At 34.8% G+C, this 24887-nt stretch overlaps 1 protein-coding gene across 2 annotated transcripts in view; it reads right to left on the bottom strand.

The window, feature by feature from the left end:
- BANK1 (B cell scaffold protein with ankyrin repeats 1) overlaps positions 1–24887 on the bottom strand; it is a 295632-nt gene that overhangs the window by 205885 nt on the left and 64860 nt on the right. For both annotated transcript variants that reach the window (XM_053923371.2, XM_045183792.2), the window contains exons 4-6: positions 24107–24245; positions 18851–18990; positions 1459–1564 (exon numbers count right to left, since the gene is read on the bottom strand). In XM_053923371.2, coding sequence (XP_053779346.1) covers positions 1459–1564; positions 18851–18990; positions 24107–24245 — 385 coding nt within the window. The remainder of the gene's footprint in view (positions 1–1458; positions 1565–18850; positions 18991–24106; positions 24246–24887) is intronic.

Below are 24887 nucleotides of genomic sequence, written 5' to 3'. Positions count from 1 at the left end.
GAAAGATTAAATCCATTCTATCCTCTTCAACCTTACAATTTTCATTCCACAAACCTAAATAAACAAAATGCTGAGGGGGTTTTCATAAAAAAACTGTCATAATTCCATCTTCTGTTTCCTTTCTTTTTCCTCACTAAAATCCCACCCACCATTTAAGACAGGTAAAATTCCACATCCTTAATGAAGCTGGTCCTGAAAAATAAGGTATGTTTTCTCTAAAATTCTATTGTCAATATTATCAGTTCCACAAAGTTTAGCACATTGTTTCTGTTATATATATTATCTCATTTCTCCAATTAAATTACATTTTAAGTGAGAAATCATGTCATGTTTCTTTTCCATCCTAATCTAATGTCTAAACTTTGTAAGTAAAGTACATATTGTTAAAATATATGTATTGTTAAACACATGGGAAACAAAAGTAAGTTTCACTAGTCTCAACATTACTTATTCAAAACAAGCATATCATTGCCAGTTCCATATAAAGATTTATAGGGAAATATAACCTCACCGCACATAACAATACAAATTCTTACACATTCACGTGAATAGCAGTCTGCCGTGTTTTAGGAATCCCATTCGTTCCTTACTGTTGCCCTGGACTTGTCAGCCTGATAATTAAAATGCCCCTAGTAGACAGAGACTCTACAGAAAAAAAACTATCTACTCGTTAGTCTTTAATATGCCTGCAGTGGACTTTTCGTATTCTTTCGCTCCATTCCTGTTTTACTCAACATTACATCTCTATCACATACAGGGTATATAAGTGAACTGTAAACAGTATATCAACAAACAATGCAGAAACAATTTTGAAAATGTACTACTGAGCTCACAATAACAATTAGAAGTATGATTTTTTTGGTAGTAAGTCCTATATATACTTTTCTTGATTCTTACACCTTATATATATTTTTTCATCATACAAATAATATGTAGTCAGTATAGAAAACACAGATTAAGTAAAATTAAAAAATGTAACCCCTGAAATTTTACAACCCCAAACATAATTAATGTTAACAGGTACATATGTGTATAGAACAACAATTTATAGATATAAACATATATGCTATTAAACACATGTACATTTTTAAAGATGATTGCACTGTACTTCTGAATTTTTACTGTTTTACTGAATTTTGATAATTATAAAAAATGTTGTAACTGTTAATGAACAGCTTCTATCATGATGTACTTTTCTAAACATTTCCTTAGGATCAAAATATAGGAAGTAGGTTTACTGATTTAAAAAATTATGCATATTTTTAGGGCCTGTGATAAAAAATTACCAGATGGATCTTCAGAACTCTGTATTAGTGTGCACTCTGACAAGGTAATGGGAAATTTCTAAAATAGCTAATCACCAATTCAACTATATTCTTAGCTATAAAATTTACTACCAAGTCACATACATTGAAGTATTACATTAAAGAATAATTGATGCAGTTGGAAAATACTCACATTCTTTTTGAGGGTACATTTCAGTTTGGAGAGATCGGAACTCATAATATGGTATCTCTTGTTTGAATACAGATGTGAGAATATCATCAAGTTCTTCCATGTCATTCTGTTTTCATATGAAAAGACATTTTGATTAGTTCAAGTATTCATGTAGAAATTCATATCAGTGCAATATAATACAAATTATTAGCTGGAGACAATTGTACTTGAACAACAATAAAAAGAGGAAAATATAAAATAAAATGTGTAGTTTTAGTAAAACTATAGGAGACACTTTTAATCTACTAAAAGAATTATTAGCTGGAGTAAATACTGGGCAATCTTCAATAATGCTATTACCATTTTAAAGACTCATACAAAATATTAGGGTTTGCCTAAAAACCAATTATTAAAGTAATAGAAAAATAGATGCAAGAAACAAAAGTTTTGCTTTTGAATGAGCAACTTTACTTAAATACTTGCTAATTATAAAAGAACATCACAGCAAGTCAGTAATAACACTGAAATTTGTTTTAATACTAAATTTTGGTAAAATATGTGATGTTTTAATAGATAAAATAATAAAATAATGAGTCTGGTTCTTCAACTTCAGGTTCGGAAATGGGATACTCAGAAAAAATACTCATCTTAGCCATTTTTCCCCTGCAAACACAGAGTAATTAACTATATGTCTACTCTGTTTCCCTAATTCTAGGACAAGGCAAACAGAACTCAAGTGTTCTCCTACTGATGGTATAACCTACTACAAAGACCAGCATTATTTTAACATTGGGTTTTGTGAAGCTTATCACAGGTACCAAATTGAGTTGAGATGTAGATGGTGTAGCTGAGGAGGTGGGTCAATCAAAGCCACGGAGTGAAGAGAGGATTGTTGGGGGAAAAGTTCCTAATTAAAACTTCTGCTTTGATTTCCAAATAAAATTAGACATATTGCCAATACATAGTCACATACATTGAATTGTTTTATTGAACAAATAGATACTTGTGTTACTCTGTTTTCTCACGTTTCAGAAATCTGACTGCCTCAAATAGTAAAGTGTGTCAGGGCTCACTGGGTTTTCTATGTCTTCCTGAGAAGTTGGAGGCGGCCTTAGTGTGGTGAGCACATTGTTAAGATATACAAATGTTGAGTCATTATGTTGTACACCTGAAAATAATATATTGTATGCCAACTATATTTACAAAAAGAAGTTGGAGGAGGGGATGTAAGTCCTTTTCTCAACCTATAGCTGTATAATGTAGAGCAAAACCCAACATTAATCTACTTAATGCTATGGACTCTGTGGAACTCTTAGCTCTGGACCATTTAAAAAAAGGAGGAAATATGGGACAACAAGCTCTGCTTCCAGATATTCAGTCATGTAACTACATACAGGTAATAAATTGAGTTCCAGGTACTCTGATGAAAAGTCACTATGGGTTCCATACAGAGTGGGCAAAAGGGAGGTGGCTCTATTCCACAAAGGAATGCATGGCCAGGAAAGGCTTTATAGAGGAGATTACCTGACTTGACATTGCCAGGCACACAAGGAACATTCTGGGCTAACTGAACAAATTGCTTACAGGCATGGAGGGAGCATGAATCATGACCTGGTTAAGTACTTTCAGGATTTATATGAGACTGTAGTAGAATGAGAGAGGAGAAAGAAGTGGGCATTTCAAAAAGTGTCTGGATAAAAAGTTTATAATTCATGCTGTAACCATTGAGAAAGTTGTTTAGGGCCTACAAGGCTTAACATGAAAATGTTTATTATGTGGATTAAATTAAGTTTATTTAAGTTGCAGCATGATTATGATTGCTTATTTGGTTGACTATTCATATAGAATTAAACCTAGTCTATAAATAAAGATGTGGCAATTTTATGTTAGCAATAATTACCCTTTTTAATTGACATATAATATTATCCTGGTTTTATGTGTACGATGCAATGATTCAGTGTTGCATATACTGATATATTGAAATATAAGTCTAGTTAGCATCCATCATCATACATAATTAATTTTTTTCTTATAATGAGAAGTTTTAAGATTTATTCTTTTAGCAACTTTCAATTATGTTATAAAATATTAACTATAGTCACTATGCTGTGCATGACATACCCACGACTTTATTTTACAACTGGAAATTTGTACCTTTTGACCATCTTTATTCATTTCTCCCAACCCCACCCCCAGCCTCTGGCAACCATCAATCTCTTCTCTGTATCTGAGACGGGGATTTTTTTGTTTGTTTTACATTCTAAATATAAGGGAGATCATACAGTATTTGTCTTTCTCAGTATGACATTTCACTTAGTATAATGTCCTCAAGTTCCACCCATGTTGTCACAAATGTCAAGATTTCATTCTTTTGTATAGCTGAATAATATTCCATTTTCTATATATGTCACATACTCTGTCCATTCACACATCGGTGGACACAGGCTCTTTCCATGTCTTGGCTATTGTAGATAATGGTACAATGAACATGGAGGTGCATATATCCTTTCCAGGTAGTGTTTTCATTTTCTTCAGATCAATACCCAAAAGTGAAATTACTGGGTCATATAGTAGTTCTATTTTTTAATAGTTTGAGGAATCTTCATACTGTTTTCTATAGTGGTTGCACCAATTTACATTTCCACCTACAATGCACAAGTCTTCCCTTTTCTTCACATCCTTGCTAACACTTGTTATTTCTTATCTTTTTGATTACTTCCATCCCAGCCAGTGTGAGGTGACATCCCATTGTGATTACCTTTCTATTTTTTCAGGAAGTCTTTGATAGGAGCAATGGAACAAAACTTAAAAATATATTTGCTTTTTATTTAAACTAAAGTTCAAAAACATATTTTAGCTGCCTGAGCTGGAAAAGGGAATTAAGAAAACATGAAACTCAAAACATTAGTAAGTAATTAAAAAAAAAAAAACTGTCAATGGCCATGACGGTTATGCATAGACTATTATCTAGTTATTGGTAATTTTCCATATGGAGATAAACTTAATATTTCTTTTCAAAACGATGTAAGATTTAGCAGGTAGAGATTGGTGTGTCATAGACTTACTAAACTCATGTACAAGTTAGTCATAAAATAACCTCTGGGATCACTTCCAGCTCTGAGATTCTGAGACACAGATGAGAATTCAAAGAACAAGAGTTACTACCAGAAATCTGAGGCACCGTGATACTTCAATGTGATACTTCAATAGCTTATATCACTGAATTTAAAAATGAGATAGCAGCATTCTTAGAAAGAATAAAAATGTTCTTACAACGCAGGTGAAGACATTTAATTAATTAGGAGGGAATACAGATACATTTTAATATTCTAGCCTACCATATCTAGTTGAATCACTTCTATTTTCAATTTCACAATCATATTACTAATAATATGCCTGCAGATAAATAAATAGTATATAAAAATAATCCTCAAATCATTTCCCCCTAGAAAAATCTCAACTTGAAAACTCTGATTTGAGTAGTTACACTGTATTAATATTAGATAAAGTAGATATGGCAGCAAAGAAAATTACCAGAGACAGAAAGAAACATTATGTAATGATAAAAGAGCCAATCCACCAAGAAGACATGGTAACCCTAAATGTGTATACACACAAGCTTCAAAATATGTGAGGTAAAGACTAACAGGACAGATGGACAAATAGTTAAGTCCATAACTAGTTAAATATCTCTCTTTCAAAAATATATAGAACAAATGGACAGAAAATCAGCAAGAATATAGAAAAACTTAAACACAGTATCTCATGATCCGATAATCTAACCAACAAGGACCTAATGAACATATATAGAACATTCCATTCAACAATAGCAGAAAACACCTTCTCAGCACATGGCCACGGAATGTAGGCCAAGACAGACCATCTTCTGGGACATAAACGAATATTAACACATTTAAAATAATATAAATTATAATGATTGTGTTTTCCAACTGCATGGAAGCAAACAACAAATCTATAACAGAAAGATAATAGGAAAGTTTCCATACATTTGGAAACCAAACAACACAATTCCAAATAACCAATGAGTCAAAGAAGCAGGAAGTCTCAAGGAAAGTTAAAAAATACATTAAACTGCATGAAAGTGAAATGCAACATATTAAAATTTGTTCAACAACTAAAGTGGGGCCGAGAGAAAATTTTACAGCAAATACACACACACCCCCACACACATATGAAAAGGGAAAAAGTTTCAAGCCAATCATCTAGGTTCCCTCTTCAAGAAACCCCCAAAATAGTGAAAATAAATTCAAAGCAAGTAGAAAGAAAACAATAAATTAAATGCAGAAATCAATGAAATTAAAAATATAAAATAAAAAATTTCATTGTCACAAGATGATTTTTAAAAATTTTATTGAATTTATTGGGGTCACATTGGTTAATAAAATTATAGGTTTTAAGTGTATAATTCTATAATACATCACTGTATATTGTATTGTATATTCACCATCCAAAGTCAGGTCTCCTTCCATCACCATTCATCCTCCCGTTACCCTCTTCTACCTCCTCACATCCCCATGTTCCCTCTGGTGACCACCATACAGATGTCAGTGTCTTTGAGGGTTTTTTTGTTGTTGTTATTTTTTTTTTTTTGGTTTAATTCCTTTATCTATTTTACCTTGCTCCCAAGCCTTCTTCCCGTGGTGAGTCTGTTCTTTGTATCTATGAGTTTATTTCTATTTTGTTTTTAAATTATTTCGTTAACTAGATTCCACATATAAGTGAAATCATGCAGTACTTGTGTTCTTCTGACTGGCTTATTTCACTTAGCACAATAATCTCCAGGTCCATCCATGCTATAGCAAAAGGAAACATCTTATGGTTGAGTGGTATTCCATTGTGTAAATGCACCACAGCTCTTTTCTCATCTACTTATCTGCTGATGGACGCTTGGGGTGCTTCCAGATCTTGGCTATTGTAAATACTTTGCCATGAATGAAACTCTGCTGTGAACATAAGGGTGCATATATTCTTCTGAATTGGTGTTTCAAGATTCTTAGGATATATTCCCAGAAGTGAGATTACTGGGTCATAAGGAAGTCCATTTTAAAATTTTTTGTAGAAACTCCATACTGTTTTCCACAGAGGTTGCACATGTCTGCATTTGTGCCAACATGCACATGGGTTGCCTTTCCCCCACATCTTCACTAACACTTGTTGTTTGCTGAAAACCATTCTGGCAGCTGTGAGGCAATGTATCATTGTGGTTAATGAAGTATCAGAAAGCAAAAATAAGAAAACAATCCCATTTATGATTCCATCAAAAAATAAAAATAAGGTACGTAGGAGTAAATTTAACCAATGAGGTAAAAGACCTGTACTCCAAAATTATAAGATTCTGAAGAAAGAAATTGAGTGGAAGCATATACCATGTTCATGGATAGGAATAATTAATCATTAAAGTGTCCATGTTACCCAAAGAAATATGTTGATGCAACACATTTCCAATTAAAATACTAATGGTCTATCTCACAAAACTAGACAAAATATTCCAAAAATTTATATGGAACCACAAAAGACCATGAATATCCTCAGCAATCTTGAGAAAAAAAAAGATGGAGGTAGCACACTACCTGATATAAAACTATACTATAAGACCATACTAATCAAAACAGCATGATACTGGTATAAAAAGAGGAATATAGATCAATGAACAGAATAGAGAGCTCAGAAATAAATGCACACCATTATTTGACAAGGGGGGCAAGGACATACAGTGGGCTTAAGACAGTCTATTCGATAGTGTCCAGATAACCGGACAGATACAGGCAAAAAAACTAGATTAACACTTATACCACACACAAGAGTAAACTCAAAATAGATTAAAGACTTAAATGTAACTCTTGAAACCATAAAAATCCTAAAAGAAAACATAAGCAGGCAAATCTCAGACATTTCTCATAACAATATTTTTTCTAATATATCTCCTTGAAACTAAAGAAAAAAATAAACAAGTAGGACTATGCCAAACAAAAAACTTTTTGCCCAGGAAAGGAAACTATTGACAAAATGAAAAGACAACTCAATGAATGGGAGATCATGTTTGTCAATGATACATCTGATGAGGGGTTAATATCCAAAATTTATAAAGAACTTATACAACACCAAGAAAACATACAATCCAATTAAAATGAGCAAAAAAACCTACATAGATATTTCTCCAAAGAGGACATACAGATGGCCAATAGACATATGAAAAAATGCTCAATGTCACTAATCATCAGAGAAATGCAAAAGATGATTTTTTAAAGATCAGAAAATTGACAAACCCTTGCCAAGACTGACCAAAAAACAAAAGAACAAACATACACTAACAAACGTCATGAATAAAACAAGAGCAATCGCTGCAGACCCTGCAGACATCAAGGTGATTAGAAGGGAGTACTGTGAGCACCTCCATAGCCACAAATTTGACAAGTTCAGCGAAATGAACCAATTCCTTAAAAAGCACAAACTACCAAACACAGCCTTTCTCTATTATTTCTTACAAATACCTGTGAGTATACACTTCTGAATAATTAAAAGCTGAATTTAATATAAAAATATAAACAAACAAGAAATAAAAAAGGTATTCATTACTCAAAGCCGAGTTCCTTGAGATGAATGACTATTAACGTAGCAGCACCCCTGTAAAGTCTAATTTGTTTCTTGGATGAGGAGTGTGAACACTGCTTGGGGATGATGGGAGAGACTGTCCTTTAAAAGGATTTTAGAGCAATTTAACGTAGGCAGTTGGGAGGTACGTCAGATGTTTGGAATGGTGTGAAAGGTTGTATACAGTAGGTATAAGATAAGTGTATACAATGAAAGAGGCTCAAAGACTTTAAGTAGTAATAATAACTACCACATGTGGGGCACTTAGAATGTGCTAGGCCTCATTGAATTTATTTATAATTTTCATAACATTTCTGCATGGTAGATTTTTTAGATGCCTGTTTTTATAGATGTGATAATTATGGTCTAAAAAATCGGTAATACCCCAGTGCCAGAGCTAATAAGTAGAATAAGGACTTGACTTTATGCCTTCACATTCTAAAAAATTGTGTTTTATGCCACATTCTAGTCATGGAAGGAAGGATAAAATCGGAAATACAATTTGAGTAAAATGTGGAATAAATTATGGCCCCATGGTTTCCTGATGGACATCACATTCGTGTTTGGGCATACCTGGAGGGGGAACACACAAAATGGCTATTGCCAAACGGAGCTATTCTTTTCTTTTTTAATCAGAAAAACAAAATCTCTGAAGTTGTCCCCTTTTGTCTCATTGGCTAAAACTGTCTCATATAACCACCTCTACCTTTACAGATGAGAAACGTGAGAATTTGGCTTCCAGGTTCATAGTAAAAAGATGGGCAAGGAAAAGAGGTTTTAATTTTGATGTTTGATGAAGAAATTAAAGTGTTGGCCACAGAATACTAAGGCAATTTTTAAAAGCTGTTAGAGAAAGGCAGTAACAGCTTGGTTAACAACAGAAACAATTTCAGTGACGTAATCATAGGAGGATTGTGAAATACTCAGAATAGGAGAAAAAAATCTGTGAAATGGTTGTAGCATTTTATGATTTACCTTCAAATATATAAAAGGGAATTCAGTAGTAGAGCTGAAAACATCTTGTTCTTATTATAACAAATTGCTATGCTTGTTTAAATTTCACTAGTAAAAGAAAGAAAAGTCACTTCATCTGTTTCATTGTTCATAATGTGTGCTGTGAAAGGGAGCCAAAATAGCCATTTAAAGGGGAATTTGATAAATAGTTTACATAACACGTCTTAAACAAAAGTTCTACCAAACCTTGCAAAAAAAAAGATAGGTTTTACGAGTAAAGCAAATATTTTTAGGGTTATATAATGCCTTTCTTTTCTTTTTTTTTTTAACGTTTGAGTTCAAGCAGTTAATTTAAAAAGTTAATTTAAAAGAATGATCTAAATAAGTGAATAGGACCAACATATTTTCTTTTGTCAAATTATTTTTTTCTGTGTTCAGTGAGTCAGTTCTTAGAATTTCGGTATGTCTGTGATTACATTTGCAAAAATAAGCATAAGAATATAAACTCAATGCAGTTAAAGCCTCCCTTTATGTAACTGATATTGATTAGGGATGCACGTTGTTGTAGAATCTCTTTTAATAACTTAACGGTTATAGTCTAACGAGAAAATATCTGAGAAACCTGTATTGAAATGTCTGCTCCAGGACTCATTAGCTGTGGCCTTAATAATACTTAACTAATAAAACTGTTTAGAGTTTGAATGAGTATATATGTAAAATATGCAGTAAATAGTAATTCCTTTTTTTCTAAGTACTATGATGTGAGTTCTCAGATATTACAAATCATGAAAATAATAATTGTAATTCAGAAAAGTATGTAAATCTATCAACAAGACTTTGCTCCCCAAACTTGTTTTTGTATCAGCTGAACTAACAGTTTGTTTTTTCTTTCTAAATTTTTAAATTAAATAATATACCTTTTAAATTACTTAGAATGTAGGTTTTGCTATTATGATACAGAGAGACCCAGAAGGCCAGTGGCCTAAACAAGATAGACAACTATTTCTCTTTAACATACAGGCCTGGAATTAGGCAGTACGGGGTCGATGTGCTGGCTTCCTGATTAGACAATTGAAGCTCCATTTCGCTTTGTTATATGTCATCTCAACGATCCGAGCTGTTTCATCTATCACTCCCTAACCCGCACTGCAGCCTCAAAGTAAAAGTCAGCGAGGGGTACAGAATGACTATCCTTCTACTAAGGACCTGCTCAGAAATGTGCACAAACATGTCCGCTGACATGCTGCGAGCTCAGCCAGGTGGCTACACCTAGCTGCAAGAAAGTCGGGAAGTGCAGTATTTACCTGGGCAGTCATTTGCCGATACTAAAGTCACAGTATCATGTAAGCAAGGAAGGAAGAAGCGCTGGGGAAGGAAGAAGTGCTAGATGACAGAACTAGCAGTTTCTGTCATCTCAATCAATTAGGCGAAATGTATAAACGTCATAACTTATGTAAAGGCAAAGCCTTTTTAGATCATTTACTAAAGCTTGATTTTGCTGAATATTTTCAATTTTGACCCTCTATATATAATGTCAAAAAGTCTGAAAACTTTAATTTGATCGAACTTGAACCGAATCATTAATGGGGATATTTAATGACAATACTGATGTAATGAAGACGCCAAAGTTTTTCTATTTTAGGCATTAGATAGAGAAGTCATAAGAACCGTGTCTTATTTCACCATTACCCCCTTTTAACAATCATTTTGTAAAAACCTACTATTAAATATGTGGTAGGACAAGTTTTAAAATAAATACAGCACTACCATATTCAAAGAAATGTCTTTCAAAAAAGGCTTCTCCTACTCATGCCATGATTTCCAAAAAATATTTCTGGAATTATTCTTTTGGGTGCTTTTAGACTTTAGCTTCCAAGCTAGACAACATAGAATTGGTCTCACCATTGCAAGTTCATTGGCTTTTCCCTTTGTTGTCCTTTCTTTGCCTCGCTCTTTCTACTGCCGTCAGAGGCAGCACTGCTTCAGCCACCAGTCCAATAACCTTCTCGAAAGGGGCTCTGCCTGTGCTAGCAGGAAGCCCCTGGCGCTGGAACAAGAGGCTCTGATGGCTGGGTGATAACATTCTTTCCCTTTGTCATTATTTCACCCAACAAAATACATACTGAGTAGCTATGTGCTATCGGTGTATCTGGTTTGAGAAACAGGCAAACAAACAGTATCTGTGCCCCTGTTGGCTTGCAGTCTAAATGAGAGGCAGACATGACTTTGAGAAATACTGCACACATCGCATCAAATTAGACGTGATCAGTGTTACGAAGAGATATGTAGAAGAGGTGTGAGGTCAGGAAGGCTTCACTAAGGAAGAGATGCTAAAATTATAATCTGCAGAATGTATCAGAATATTTTAGGTAAAGATAGTGAGAGAGAAGGAGGGACTGCAAAAGTGTTCTAGTCAGAGAGAGGAACATACATAAAGGTCCTTTGATAGGAGAGCAGGTACTAAAAGTCCAGGAACTAAATCAGGCCAGTGTGGCTGGAATGGGGAGGGAGAGGAGTGAGATCAAGCTGGACAGAGGAGAGGGGCAGTCTTTACAGGGCCATATTGTTTGTGATGAAGATTTTTGTAATCCATACAATAATTGGGATCTATTGACATGTTTGAGCAGGAGAATATCATGCTGAGATCTTTCTTTTTAAAAGAACCTCTCAGGCTGTGGCCTTAAGATAAGTAGGTCCTGTGCAAGAAACCCATGGTGGGGACCAGTTGGGAGGCTACCACAGTAGTTTGGGCAAGAGGAAAAGCGGCAGGCCAAAGGGTTGGCACTGGAGAGATGTGTAGAGAAGTGAGCAACATTAGTAAGTAAAATTGATATGGCTTAGTGATGGATTAATTGTAGGGTGAAAGAATAGAACATATTAAGAGACTCTTACATTTCTGGTTTTTAAACTAGATTGATGATGATGCATCAAAAGGTATATCCAGAAAGTATTCAGCCATGTAACATGAAAAATAGAGACATTTATTGAACAAGACACAAGATATAAGAAACACTGTACACAGGACAATGACACCTCAGTCCCCTTCAAAGCAGGCACTTTAGGACCTCACACAATTCTCCCAATCGCCATCAGCTGCCCTGTTATATTTTTCTGAATCTTATCCATGATCTGAAACAATTTCCCTTTCAAAGGTGATTATAATTTTGGGAAAAACCAGAAGACACAGGGTGCCAAATCTGGGCGTAGGGGTTGCTGAGTCACTTGGGTGATTTGATGTTTCACCAAAAAACTCTGCACCAGAGGTGATGTGTGAGTGGGCCCATTATTGTGATGAAGCTGCCAATCACCAGTTGCCCATAGCTGCGGCCTTCTGAATCATCTGAATAGTTTCCACAGAGGAATGTTCAAGGTTAACGCAAAATGTGATGCAGATTCATTGCTCAACTTGCTTAGTCATTTTCAATGAGACAGCCACACGATATACACACTCACTCAATGGCGTCTACCGCCCCCACTGACTAGTACAGTGAAGTTGTCATTGTTCACACGTGTGGATTCCAGTCCATTCTCCTTGGCTGCCAGGTTACAATGATGTGGCTCAAACTATTCTCATTATATCAACAGTGGCTGGGCTTTTTCTGGACAGACCTCATATATCTGTGTGTTACTCCTTAAAGTAATAATGTTCATGAGGCTAGACTGCTGACCTCCAAAGTTGGGGGTGGGTATTAGAAGTTGAATTTTCCTTGTCAAAGATTTTTTTTACTTCATTTCCTGTGTCTTGATGCAGTTTACTGTAGAGGCACAACTTGTGAATGCCAAATACAATTTAGAGCTCCCAAATTATATATCCACTTTATTTATTTATCTTATTGTTGAAGTAAAACTGTTCTTAATAAATAAGCTCACAAGAATGCATAATGGCTTTTAAAAATATATAAACAAACATATTTTGCCACAATAACTTTTTCAGTCTCCTCATTTCCAAAGGGTTATTAATGATTTGGGGTTTGTTCCTATCAGATGCAGATTCTCTAATTTTCTGTAATTATCTTGTTATGAATAATAGCTATGAAGAAACATTGTTAACTGTGTTAGACTTGTGTGTTTTTTTCTGGGTTATTTTGAAACACTCCTTGTGCTTAAAGATTCCAACCCTCTAAACAACTAGAGTTGGTCCGAAGGCTGTGGGTGATTGTTAAGCTAATTAACAACTCCATAGTAAAAGCTGAAGCCTGGCACTCTAACAAGGTCGGCTACAGGCAGCACTCACACCAGCTGACTGGCGTCCTCTGTAAAGGGCAGTCACAGCCAGCCCCAGGGAATAGAGGAGAGTGGCGTGTAGGAAGCAAAAGAGATGCTTTAGTTTGGGAGAAATAAGAAATGGGATATTTATTTCCAACAAGCACATGGAAACTATAAATTAGCAAGCCATTAAGAAAATATATTCTAAACAGTAGTTGAACATAGCCAAAATCTATGAAAAGGGACTGAGATTGCTCATAAGATAAAGAATTGTAGAGCACAGTATGTAGTATGGTCGGGTTAATGGCTAAGTACCTGCACTCAGAAATACTTCTCTGTATCACAGCTGCTATATCTGATGCTAAAATTAATCAATTTATTTGCTTTTCTCAAAAAAAATGGATGAGTGTACTGAATAGTATATTCCTATTTGATTCCATAATTTGTAACTGAGGTGAGAATGAATGTTAGGTCTGAACTGTCCTAAACAGGTATCATGAACTTTCGCTTGTCCGTTACCGCAGGTGGAGACACAGTGCAGAGGAAACCACTTATTTTGTTAGTACAATACAAGCGGCAATAGGTATGCCTCATTCTCATTGATCTGTTTTTATAAGAGCCACAAACTATGAAAAATGAATACAGAAATAAATCTCCAAATTGCATTTTATTTGACTGTTCTTTCTCTACTCATTTCAAGTCTTTCATCAGAAATATAAAACAAGTAATAAAACTGATGGAAGATTCATGAAACAAATCATTTCCTTCTTCTCTGGAGGGAGAATTGGGAAGGAGTACAAATAAAAATGAAATAAAGGCTATGTGGGGAGCCCACACATATGCAAGTCAGTTCTTTTTAATGAAGAGCCATCATAATTTCCAATGTAGTTAAGTATTTTTTTTCTTGGCATAAAATCATGGAATATTTGAGTTGGAAGTGACGATGGGGATCATATACTCTAGCTTCTTCATTTTACACAGGAGGAAATTCCTTCAGCACTAAGAACACTAAGCTCCATGAGGCAAGGGATTGCTGATTCAGTAAAAAGCATCTGACTCCTGCTCCTGCCCCGTAAGAAAACTGTTTCTCCTGTGCCACGCTGCCATGTACCAGGAAAGGAAGAGGAAAGACAATATGCCGCCTTTTGAGTGAGAGGGAAGATCTTGGGCATTTTCGAGCAGCAGACATTCCTTAGTATTCATGTAACAGACAAGAATGGAATCTGGAATAATATGGCTGTTAAAAGTCAGTAATGACATATATTAGCATACAGTTCATTGCTGAGGTAGAACATGAAGAAAAGTTTATAGCATAAATTCTTCATTTTTCTAGAATCACGGACCTCTGAGAATTCCTCATTTTTATAAGCATCAGATTTGTTTATTCATTTTTATAAATAAATAAGAGTATATTTTAAGAGGGTAGCTTATTTCTTTTTATATCTCATATACCTATACTATAGTTTTTTAGTTATTTTTCAAATAGCACTAGAGAATAAGCAATCACTTTGACTTCGCCCATTTTTTCAGCACTAACTGTCAGTTGCACCCCTTGCATCAGGACTATGTGTGTGAAATAAACCGGGTATGCACAGACGAAACACACAACGCCCCTGCCTTTAAGAAGCTGGGAGTGGAGGGGGGACTAAAAGAGTGAGCAATCCCCATGGCTGGAACACAGAAGTAACGAAGAGAGTTCAGAAAACACAGAGAGGGTTTGCTGTGGTGGGAGTTGTGTTGGAAAATATTTGTGACCCTGTAGCCGCGTGTGCCGGCCAGAGGAGTTGGGACCTTATCCAGGGAGCCACTGAAAGTCTGCAGCAAGGGAGTGTCTCAGGGCACACTGGTGTTATGGTGAGGAGAGTAGATGCCTTTGCACTTCTTATCAACGGGAGCTGATGAGAAGAGAAAGAAACACGTCCATCAACCTTCTGAGGGAAACATGGACCTAAAAGAAATTACGGAAAGGCCTGGGAATTCCCAGTATCTTTCAGTGGGAAGAATCTCCTGAAGATTCTTTAAGGGAGACAACCGCTAACACCTGAGTGTTAACTTAGTGAAGAAACTGACTTGTGAGGAAACTAGGCCCAACGGGGAAATTCCTAATGACATGAGTTCCCTAAGCCTGTACCTTCTCCCACCCGACTCCATCTGGCTTCATACTGTATGAAACATTTGCAGGTAGCAAACCAAAGATTAAGTAATATATACAATGGAATAAAAGCTGGAAATGAAGTATACCTAATATGGAGATGAAAATAAGATTTATATAAGTATAAAGTAAAACATACAACACAAAGATACCCTTTTACCCATAAGAAATTCAACTAAGAAGAATTATTTGGTGCCATTTCAAAAACTCTTAGTGAATAGGATCCTAATGCTTTGAGCAATAATTCCGTTTCTTGCATATCAACCTGATTTGATTTCTATATTGTACCTAGTTCTTCCTACATAGTTAACTTTACTTTTGTCCCTAGACACTTTCGTAAATAGGATGAAAGTCTCAAAGGTTTTAATTATCTTGGCTAAATAGGAGTTACTAGTATCTTAAACACTAGTACTTGAATTCTAATTATCTTCTGAAATTGGACTTTGGATTTTGTTGTCATTGAATCTCTCTTGAATCCACAGTTTTAGGTGATGATCTGGAAATTGTATCTTTGTGAGACTGTGAGCTGGGATTTAATATCTACTCAAAAAATGTAATATGATTTTAAGAAGCAGTTACATTATTACGCTGGTTTTGGTAACGTATTTTAAAACCTAATGGACATCACTAAAAATTAGCTAAAAAATCAAATTTCTCACTATCATTTTTTTCTCATATTCACAGAATCATCATTTTTCTATATGCTGAAGAGGTTTTATGTGATAATGTAAAGTATCTTGTAAATTCTAGGATTAGTGAAAAATAAAACCCACAGATTTATTATTCCTTTCCTCAAATTCAGAGACTATTCATGTTATTATGTGCTCAAAAGCTTTTAAATGAGTAGAGAGGGTATCTTATTACTAATTTTTAGGACTACTGAAATTGCATCTACCTTAAAATTTGTAAGGAAACTCAGGCTGGCTAGTACAATGTACCATTTCAGCTAAGTAGGTTGGATATTGAAAAAATTGAAATCTGCAGGTACATGTTCTTACAAACATACAGTAATTATAGTGAATAAAATCACAATGTATACTGTTCTTTAAATAGAGATGTTTAATGGACTATTTTCAAAGTATCCACATTTTCCAATTAAATGATATAGTAGCAAGCACATGAAAAAGACAATTATTGCACTGTTCTATAATGAAAAAGCAAAGCTTTTTACACAATTTCAAAAATATATTCTATGTGGGAGCAAAGTTAAATGTTAAAAAAAAAATCTATGTGGGAGAAAATCCAGACACCCGCAAGGAGAGGCAGTGTGGGCTGGGACACCTCCTTTGAAGCCAGACATCCCTAAAACACACGGAGGAAATGCTGCTGTGCTTCCTTGCTTTTCATCAAGGGTAGAGTCTGACATTCACCATCTTAGTGGATTCCTAACAGGTATAACATGGGTGGTCCAGATGCCACTGGACTAGACAAACCTGGCCTAAGGTCTGGTGGAGTCGGACGGAGCTGAAGCCTTTTTCTTCCTTTAGGCATGTGATCATGTAGCTCCCTCTGGCCTGAGACCTGTCTCAGAATTTGCTTGATCTCATCCCACAAGAGGTCTGGGTCCCTGGTGACAGTAGCTAAATCTCTAAGCCTATCTATCTGAGGTTGTATGCACTACACTTAATCTCTTAATGTTTCTCTTACACTGTGGTCTGCTGTCACCAGGCCCGAATAGTTCTACCTCCCAGTATTCTCACCTCGAGTTTCAAGTGGCTCTTTCCTAACAGTGACAGCCTCATTCAAGCTGTGACTGCCCAGCGTTCTGCCTGTCACTGGACCGCCAGGGCTTGGTGGAGAGCAGAAACCCTACGATGCAGTCATAACCCTTATTCGCCCCGCATTCCTGACACTGAAGGTGAACATGAAACAGCATTTTCTAGTTATCTCAAAGTTCTTATTCACTCAAAGTTGTAGAAGAAGTGCTAACTTGCATATTACAGATTCCGGAAAAACTGTCCAAGAGTCATAAATTACATTTAATTTTCATTATATACAAAAGGTTTTTCTTTCCTGAAGGCAAAACCAACACAAACTTTATTTTTATGCTGACTGTATATTAATAATGCAATATATCACTTTTATTAATCCTTTTGTAATGAACAGCATTTTTTAAGTAGAAGATAAGGTAGGCTTGTCACAAACAATGAAACAATCTCTATTTCAGGCGATTACTTTTGTTCTTGCTTTCAAATCACAAAATAGACATTTTGTCAAATGCCCACAGACGCCCTGGTTTGACAGATGATATTTTACCCCCTGTCCTTCTCTAAGACCTTTTTACCATTCTTGTTGTTCTGAAATATGTCGTTCACAAAGGAGAACTCTCACAGGAAAATGTGTCACACAAAATAAATAACAAAAGCTCAAATTCCCAACTAGCTTAAATATGCAAGGCTTCATGACAACCGACCAACTCCCCTGTCATTGATGGTTTTGTTACAAGTTCTTATGGGTGTTTTGTGGTGAATTTGAAGATCACATTGTTCATTCAACTACTTCTCCCTTCTACCTGTTCCCTCTCCCCACCAAAAAAAAAAAAAAGCAATAGCAATTAAGCAAGGTTATAATTCTAATTATCTCCTAGCTATAAAAAGAAATGACATTTATTTCACTCTAAAATTTTGATGGAAAAAAACTTATAAAGGATGAAAGTTCCACATCAAGCAAGCTTTCTCTCTTTTGAAAGTGAGTCAGGTAACAAGAAGATGAATGAAATACAGAAATTGAACTAATGGCATAAGATTAATCAAAATGCAACCATTACATTCTAAATCCATGCGGGCAGGGATTCACAGCATGTACATTCACTTGGAAAACGGCCCTAACGGGGCTGAGGGACCACAGACTCCTCACTGAGTCGTGGCTGAGGATAGCGGCCACCGGGGCTCAACAATGCCTCTGCAACTTCCCAGAAAATTTTAACCTTCTGGATTTTCTAATAAATACTTTAATTGAAAGCAAGAATTTTCACTATCAGATAACAGTGGTAAATTAAACTACGAAAAACATACACTGAGTTTGGAAATTTCCACATGAAAATAACAATTTCTAGATTAATGCCGCATGCTCCCTTTTTGATGGTATTCTTGGCTTGTCTAACTGCTTAACCTCAAAGCATCAGATGACCTGACTTTTCTTTTGTTTTGTATTGTCCAGAACTAGATAAAGAGGAAATTAATTTCTTCAGGCTTTTCTTTGATCCTTCTGTCTTTCTTTATCTGCTCTGTAACAGCTTTAAAATTAGCCTATCACAATAGCTATTTTGTAACGTGTAAACCTGTCTCCCAGTGACATTATCTGGAAGGCTTGACTTAAGCAAACTAATTCATCTGAGTCTCTGCAGCACAGAACTTGATTTCTTCCCTTTCTATCGATCAGTAATTCATTCTCATTCAACCGACAAACAGACTTTCTGCCAAAGCATGCATTCTTTTGTCCACATTAGCTCTTTAGCTCATTATCAACCTCATGGGGAGATGAACTTACCCGGCACACACCGTCTCCTGAACCCGCCACTCCCGACAGGCATCCCGCAGCCTTTCCTGTTGCGTAGTACTGAATCTCAGCTGTGGCCTTCATGATTCCATCACAGTAGACATTGACACTGACGGGGCCAGCAGGGAAATCTTATAAAGCACAAAAACAGAGTTAGAAATTGGGTATATAATGTATGTCTCACATTCTATATCTCTTTGGAGGAATGGAGGAAGGCTTTAAGAATTCCTAACAATTTTATTAACTACTAGAACTTATGTTTTCTTTTTTATCCTTAGGAGTTAGAAGTCACAAAATTGAATGTGTAATTCTAGACTTGTTTAATAAAATTACAAGATAAGAAAATGTAAAATTTTTTCTTTTTTTTATTGTTGTTCAAGTATAGTTGTCTCCATTTTCCCCATGATAAAATTATTATTTAAATTATGTTTCATTGATTATGTTATTACAGTTGTCCCAACTTTCTCCCTTTGCCCCTGCACCCAGCACTCCACAGGCAATACCCCACCATCGTTCATGTCCATGGGTCATGCGTGTAAGTTCTTAGGCTACTCCCTTTCCTATACTGTATTTTACATCCCCATGGCTATTCTGAAACTACCTGTTTGTACTTCTTCTTATAAAATGAAACAGTGGTTTTATTTTTTTCTCTTAAAACAACACATTTTATTATCTCTGAAGTCACATGTGTCATTTACATAATGAGAAGAATTAGTATTTAGTAATTATATCCACAGCTGAAAACTTTTCCAAATCCTGCTTGGCATGAATTAAACTTGAGTGTGTTAAAACACTCTTTTCATGTTCTAGAATGAAAAGCAGATTGAGGATGCTCAGTTAACTCTTCAAGACATATTTTCCTCATAGATTTGAGAAACTTGAATAGTAGTAGTCATGTGATAAACTGTACATGCATTTCTTCATTATAATATGTTTCTCCATATGAAAGCATGCATTGCTCAATACATGGAGCAAAAGGCTCATTTCTTTTTAAAAATATCATTATAATATCATTACATTTACATTTTTATAGATAGAACACTCATAGTTTCCAGTAGCTTTGAAGAAAACAGTTCTTTTCTACAGTCTTGAAGAACACAGTGTTTACATTATTTTGTGTTATTTTAAAAGATATTTCCTAGTCTCAACATAAAACATGATAATATATGAAGTGTGTCTGAGTTCACACTATGTATTTAAGGCTCGCTAATGTACAGAGGTAGAACTGAGTAGCAGTTTAAATTCAGGTCAGTTCTACCTGTCAGACAGTAGACAAATGGAGAGTCAGTGTAAGTGTTCAGGTTAAGCTTTAGGTTGTTCCCCAAAGTATCTACTGCCATTCACTTTGTTTAGATGTATTCCTTTTTGTAACGTGGAAATTGTAGTTATACTTGTGTGTATGGTTCAGATTGAACAGAAGTTAAGATCTGGATAAATATTGTCAGAATCAGAAATAGGTTTAGATAATGATCACGTTTGCTGTAATGATCTATAGAATTCTGTATTATATTTGTACTCTTTAATCCCCTGGCCTCTTCACCCAAGGTACTAAGTCCTTTCTCCCTAACAACTAACCTCCATTTAAAAAAATAATCTATGATCATCTTTGCATAATACTTTATAATTTAGAATAGTAAAGTTGCTCATAAAAAGTTAGGTATTTGTTACTACTCTCATGAAGAAAATTACCTGAATTATAGGCAAGTTTCTCAAAATTGTGTTTGAACAGAGAAAGAGGAGAGTTGATTGAAATTATAGAAATTTTATCCAATTGATTATAATGAAAAACCTTTTGGGAAGGCAAAATTTAATGCCCTGATACTTGAATACTAGTTACAATTACACCATACATTTTAATTTATCCAAAGCTTTTTGTGAACAAGCTGTTTAAAGTGACTAATATATTCCATTGTGAATTCTGATCTAACATACCAACAATTCAAGTTATCTAAGAATTTGGGGCCTCCCAGGAAAGAATAACAATAAACCGTCATTTCAATAGAAAAGTCATATTTTATTGCAACAAAAGTAAACATAATTTATCTCTTTTAGTTCATTTTCAGAACATACTTTTAAAACTTTCACTCTTTGTCGTGGAGACATTTCCCAAATTCTCCTAGAAAATTTTCTTGGGTATTAAACACAAGACTAAAAAGCTAGTTTTAACCCTAACCCCCTAATGAAGCTTTGAATATTTAAAAGTTCTTAAAGTTTAAGCATTAATTTTACTTTATCTCCTGAATGCGTTAAAGGACTTATAATATTGCTCAGAGTAATCTAAAGCCAACAAAAGCAATTTTAAGCTTTACTAGATGAAGCTGAATGAAATTTCCTATTACCATATTGCTTGACTACACACTTGTATTTTAAAGGAAATAAAATAGAAAACTTCCCTCTTCCCAAAGTAAAATCTGTCCAATAGAGAATGGAAGAGAAATCACAACAAAAAACTGAAAGCCGTAAAGTACTTCTCATCGGTTACAGCTACGCACACATGGTAATGGGGGCTCTGGAGTTTTGGGACTCAAAATAAATTTCAGTAAATTTCATAAGGATGATTTTAAATGAAGATATGGATTTTTTTTTTTTTTTTTAATCAGGATAGAGATTAGGAGTCTTACAAATGGGAGTTTAACTTTCTGAAAGAAAGTCAGGTGATAAATCTTTTATAATGAGATCTTTCTGCTTGTTCTTTGATATATATTATCATTCATATATATATGTATATATATATATATATGTATGTATATATCACTCTTTTATTTTGTCACTCTCTTGATTTGCCTTTCTCTCCAACTTTGGAAACAGTGGTTTGCCCACAATCATAGTTCTTAATGAAGTCAAGAAAAGTAATTTATTTTCAGTTTGTTCACCTTTCTCATGTTGTAAGAATGGGAGTGACAACTTCTAAGTTCTACTTGACAGAGCTAACACCATTAGTTTAACTATTGCTTTTAAAACCTTTATTTTAATTATGGATTTATGCATATGTACTGTGTCGTGATATAAAATGTAGTTCTTGCTAGGGCTCAAACATTTTTTAAAGATTTTATTTATTTATTTTTAGAGAGAGGGGAAGGGAAAGAGAAGGAAAGAAACATTGATGTGTGAGAGAAACATTGATCGGCTGACTCTAACATGCCCCCAACTGGGGACCCGGCCCGCAACACAGGCATGTGCCCTGACTGGGAATCGAACCAGCAATGTTTTGGCCCACAGGTTAGAGCCCAATCCACTGAGCCACATCAGTCAGGGCAAAGCTCAAAAATTTTAAGTAACACTGCCATGTGGCAGAGAATATAAAACCCTGCGGTCATGTCTGTAGAAGCATGTCCCATCCATATTCTCACATATACTCATGGGACCAGTCTATATATTGCTACACACCACATAGCAGACAAAATTTCATAAGAAAATCTCATTAATTTATAGAACAGAATAGTTGACAGAAAGACTTTGAGAGGCTAATTAGCATAACTAGTAAATAGTAATTTATTTTTTACTACAAACTTGCTGTTCTACTACATAAACATATTATGAATTAGTATATATTGAAAAACATAGATTATTCATTTTCTGCTTTTCTGAAAGACATTTGAACTTTGATATGCTTTATTCTTTGCACTGCTTTTAGCTACTAGGTAAACTGAACATAAAATCTTTTTCTTATTGTTGTTCAATTACAGTCGTCTCCATTCCACCCCCCACCTTACTCTTCCCCACCCTACACACCCCCACCTCCCACATTCAATCTCCCCCCTCCCCTATTGTCTTTGCCCAAGGGTCGTTTATTCATGTTCCTTGATGATCCTTCCCTTTCTTTAACCAGTTATTCCCTGCCCCCATCCCCTCTGGTTACTGTGTTTGTTCTTTATTTCCATGACTCTGGTTATTGTGAGTAATTTTACTTGACATTTTGATCTACTATTTGGGAAATATTATCCAAGTACTTCTTAATTTGCAATACGATTTTTTTCTGTATACTGATTTTAGTCTAACTAGATTTAGTTTAAACTCCAAAATTAATTAGTTAGAAATTAGTCTTCGTTAAATCATTTTAAACTGTGGCATAAGGAAGTAAGGGTCTTTGGAAAAGGAAGAAAAGAGACAAAGAGAGTTCTTTCTCATCTCACTCCTGCATATCCTTGTCCATTAGAGGAAGCGGTGTCTGAATGTTTACAAATGCTTGGTGTAGAGTCTTTCCTTTCTATAATCGAACTCTCATTTCAGCTGTGCAAGGAAACCCATAGAGGGGACACATGCTTCGCATAGGGTAATAGAGAAGGTTTGCAGATGCTCTGTAAATGGACTTACTTCATAACGGGTACATAAAAAAGCACAGGATGCATTTGAAATACTCTTTTAAATATTTTTACATTTCCACAATTCATAGTAAGATTGCATATCTTTTACTTTAAAATATTTTATGAAGTTCACATTCATAAAGTTTTATAAGATTTATTCTCTGATTGTAAAAAAACAAATAAAAAACAAATAATCTTAAATTTTTATCAAGACATTCAGAAATTAATATAGTAGATTCTGAATTTAGTACAATTGTTGTGGCAAGGGCGGGTATTTCATCTGATACTATTTACTACGCTGCCAGCAGAGTTGCATAATGAAATGTTTAGCTTCATAAATTAAATTAGGAAAAGAAGGGAAGATTGTATATAGAAATGTTACCATGATGATAAAATATTGAAAGATTTATGCTTTCCCAAGCAACCAAAAATATACTCAGGAGCATAACCAAAAAAAGAAAAAGAAAAAGAAAAAAAAGACAGAGGAAGGAAGAGAGGCAGGAAGGCGAAAGAGAGGGAAGGGGAGGGAGAGAGAGAGAGTGAGAGAGAAAAGCAAAAAAATGTCAAAGTTCATTAATGAAAATCCAAATATTTACTAACCCTGTTACAATAAAGCTAATAATTTCAGTTCCATAATTAATAGCTAGCATATATTCAGGTGCTCTCTACTGACACGTATAAAAATGTGTGATGTGACTGGATGTTGCTTCACCACCCACACACACTGGTGTACCATGTGGTGCTAACTTCTCATAATTTACACATTTGTACTTTTGCAAATTCAGATTAATAGTAACAACCTTGGGTGTGTGAAAGTTAACACAGGAAACACCTGCAGGACAATACTAGTTTCTGTAGGGAAATGAAACCATTTATCATAAGTTTATTGAAAGAAATTCAGGATGATATTTTATATTTATTAAAGCATAAAAGACTTTCTTACCTAAAGCTTTCATACACCAGACTGTTTTATTCCAAGGGGCTGGCCGTATTCTAATGCATTTATTATTTGATACAAATTCAACCTCCACAGCATCACTAATTACTTCATCTCTCAAAATAATAAATATTTCACCAGGATTCTATAAAATGAAAAATAAAACCAAATTAAGCATTTGAAAAAGTTTACATTAACCAAATAATCCATTGCGATTATTAATGACAGAGGTTGCTTATAATCATTATGTCTTCTATCATGCCCATATTTTCAACCATATTTAGAAATGAAATGTGTAAATGTGAATCTCATTACATTTTGAGTCTATGGACTTGGTGTTTATCGACGACTCGATTTTTTTTCAATACCTTATTTTACAAGCGAGAAGCTAGTGAGAATATAGCTCTTCCCTTGCCCCTCGTTCCTTCCCTGTGTGTGGGGCTCCCCATCGCATGGTTCTGAGCATCTCCTCACAGGCCTCCAGGGAGCTGCCATTCAACCACTGAACAAACTGTTCTTCCAAAATCTTTTCCTCCACCTTTCTAGAACTTGGTGTATTTATCTATAAATGAAAGGACTGAACATTTAAATATGATGATTTTGTTTTTAAATTGAAGCATAAATTTTTTTAAAAGTTCAGTAGTTTAAATCTTACCTAAAAGAGATTCTCTGGGTAGTCTATGTATGATGGGTATCTGTAAAGGTCATTGAGTTGATTAAAGTTCATAAATCTAATGGTTTAAAGATTTTTATTAGGGTGAAAAAGCTAAATCTATGTAAGGGTTTT

This window comes from Desmodus rotundus, chromosome 4 (assembly GCF_022682495.2).
Source record: "Desmodus rotundus isolate HL8 chromosome 4, HLdesRot8A.1, whole genome shotgun sequence".
Taxonomy (NCBI): Eukaryota; Metazoa; Chordata; class Mammalia; order Chiroptera; family Phyllostomidae; genus Desmodus; species Desmodus rotundus.
Note: the sequence above shows the minus strand (reverse complement) of the source record. Positions and strands in the feature narration are given on the sequence as shown.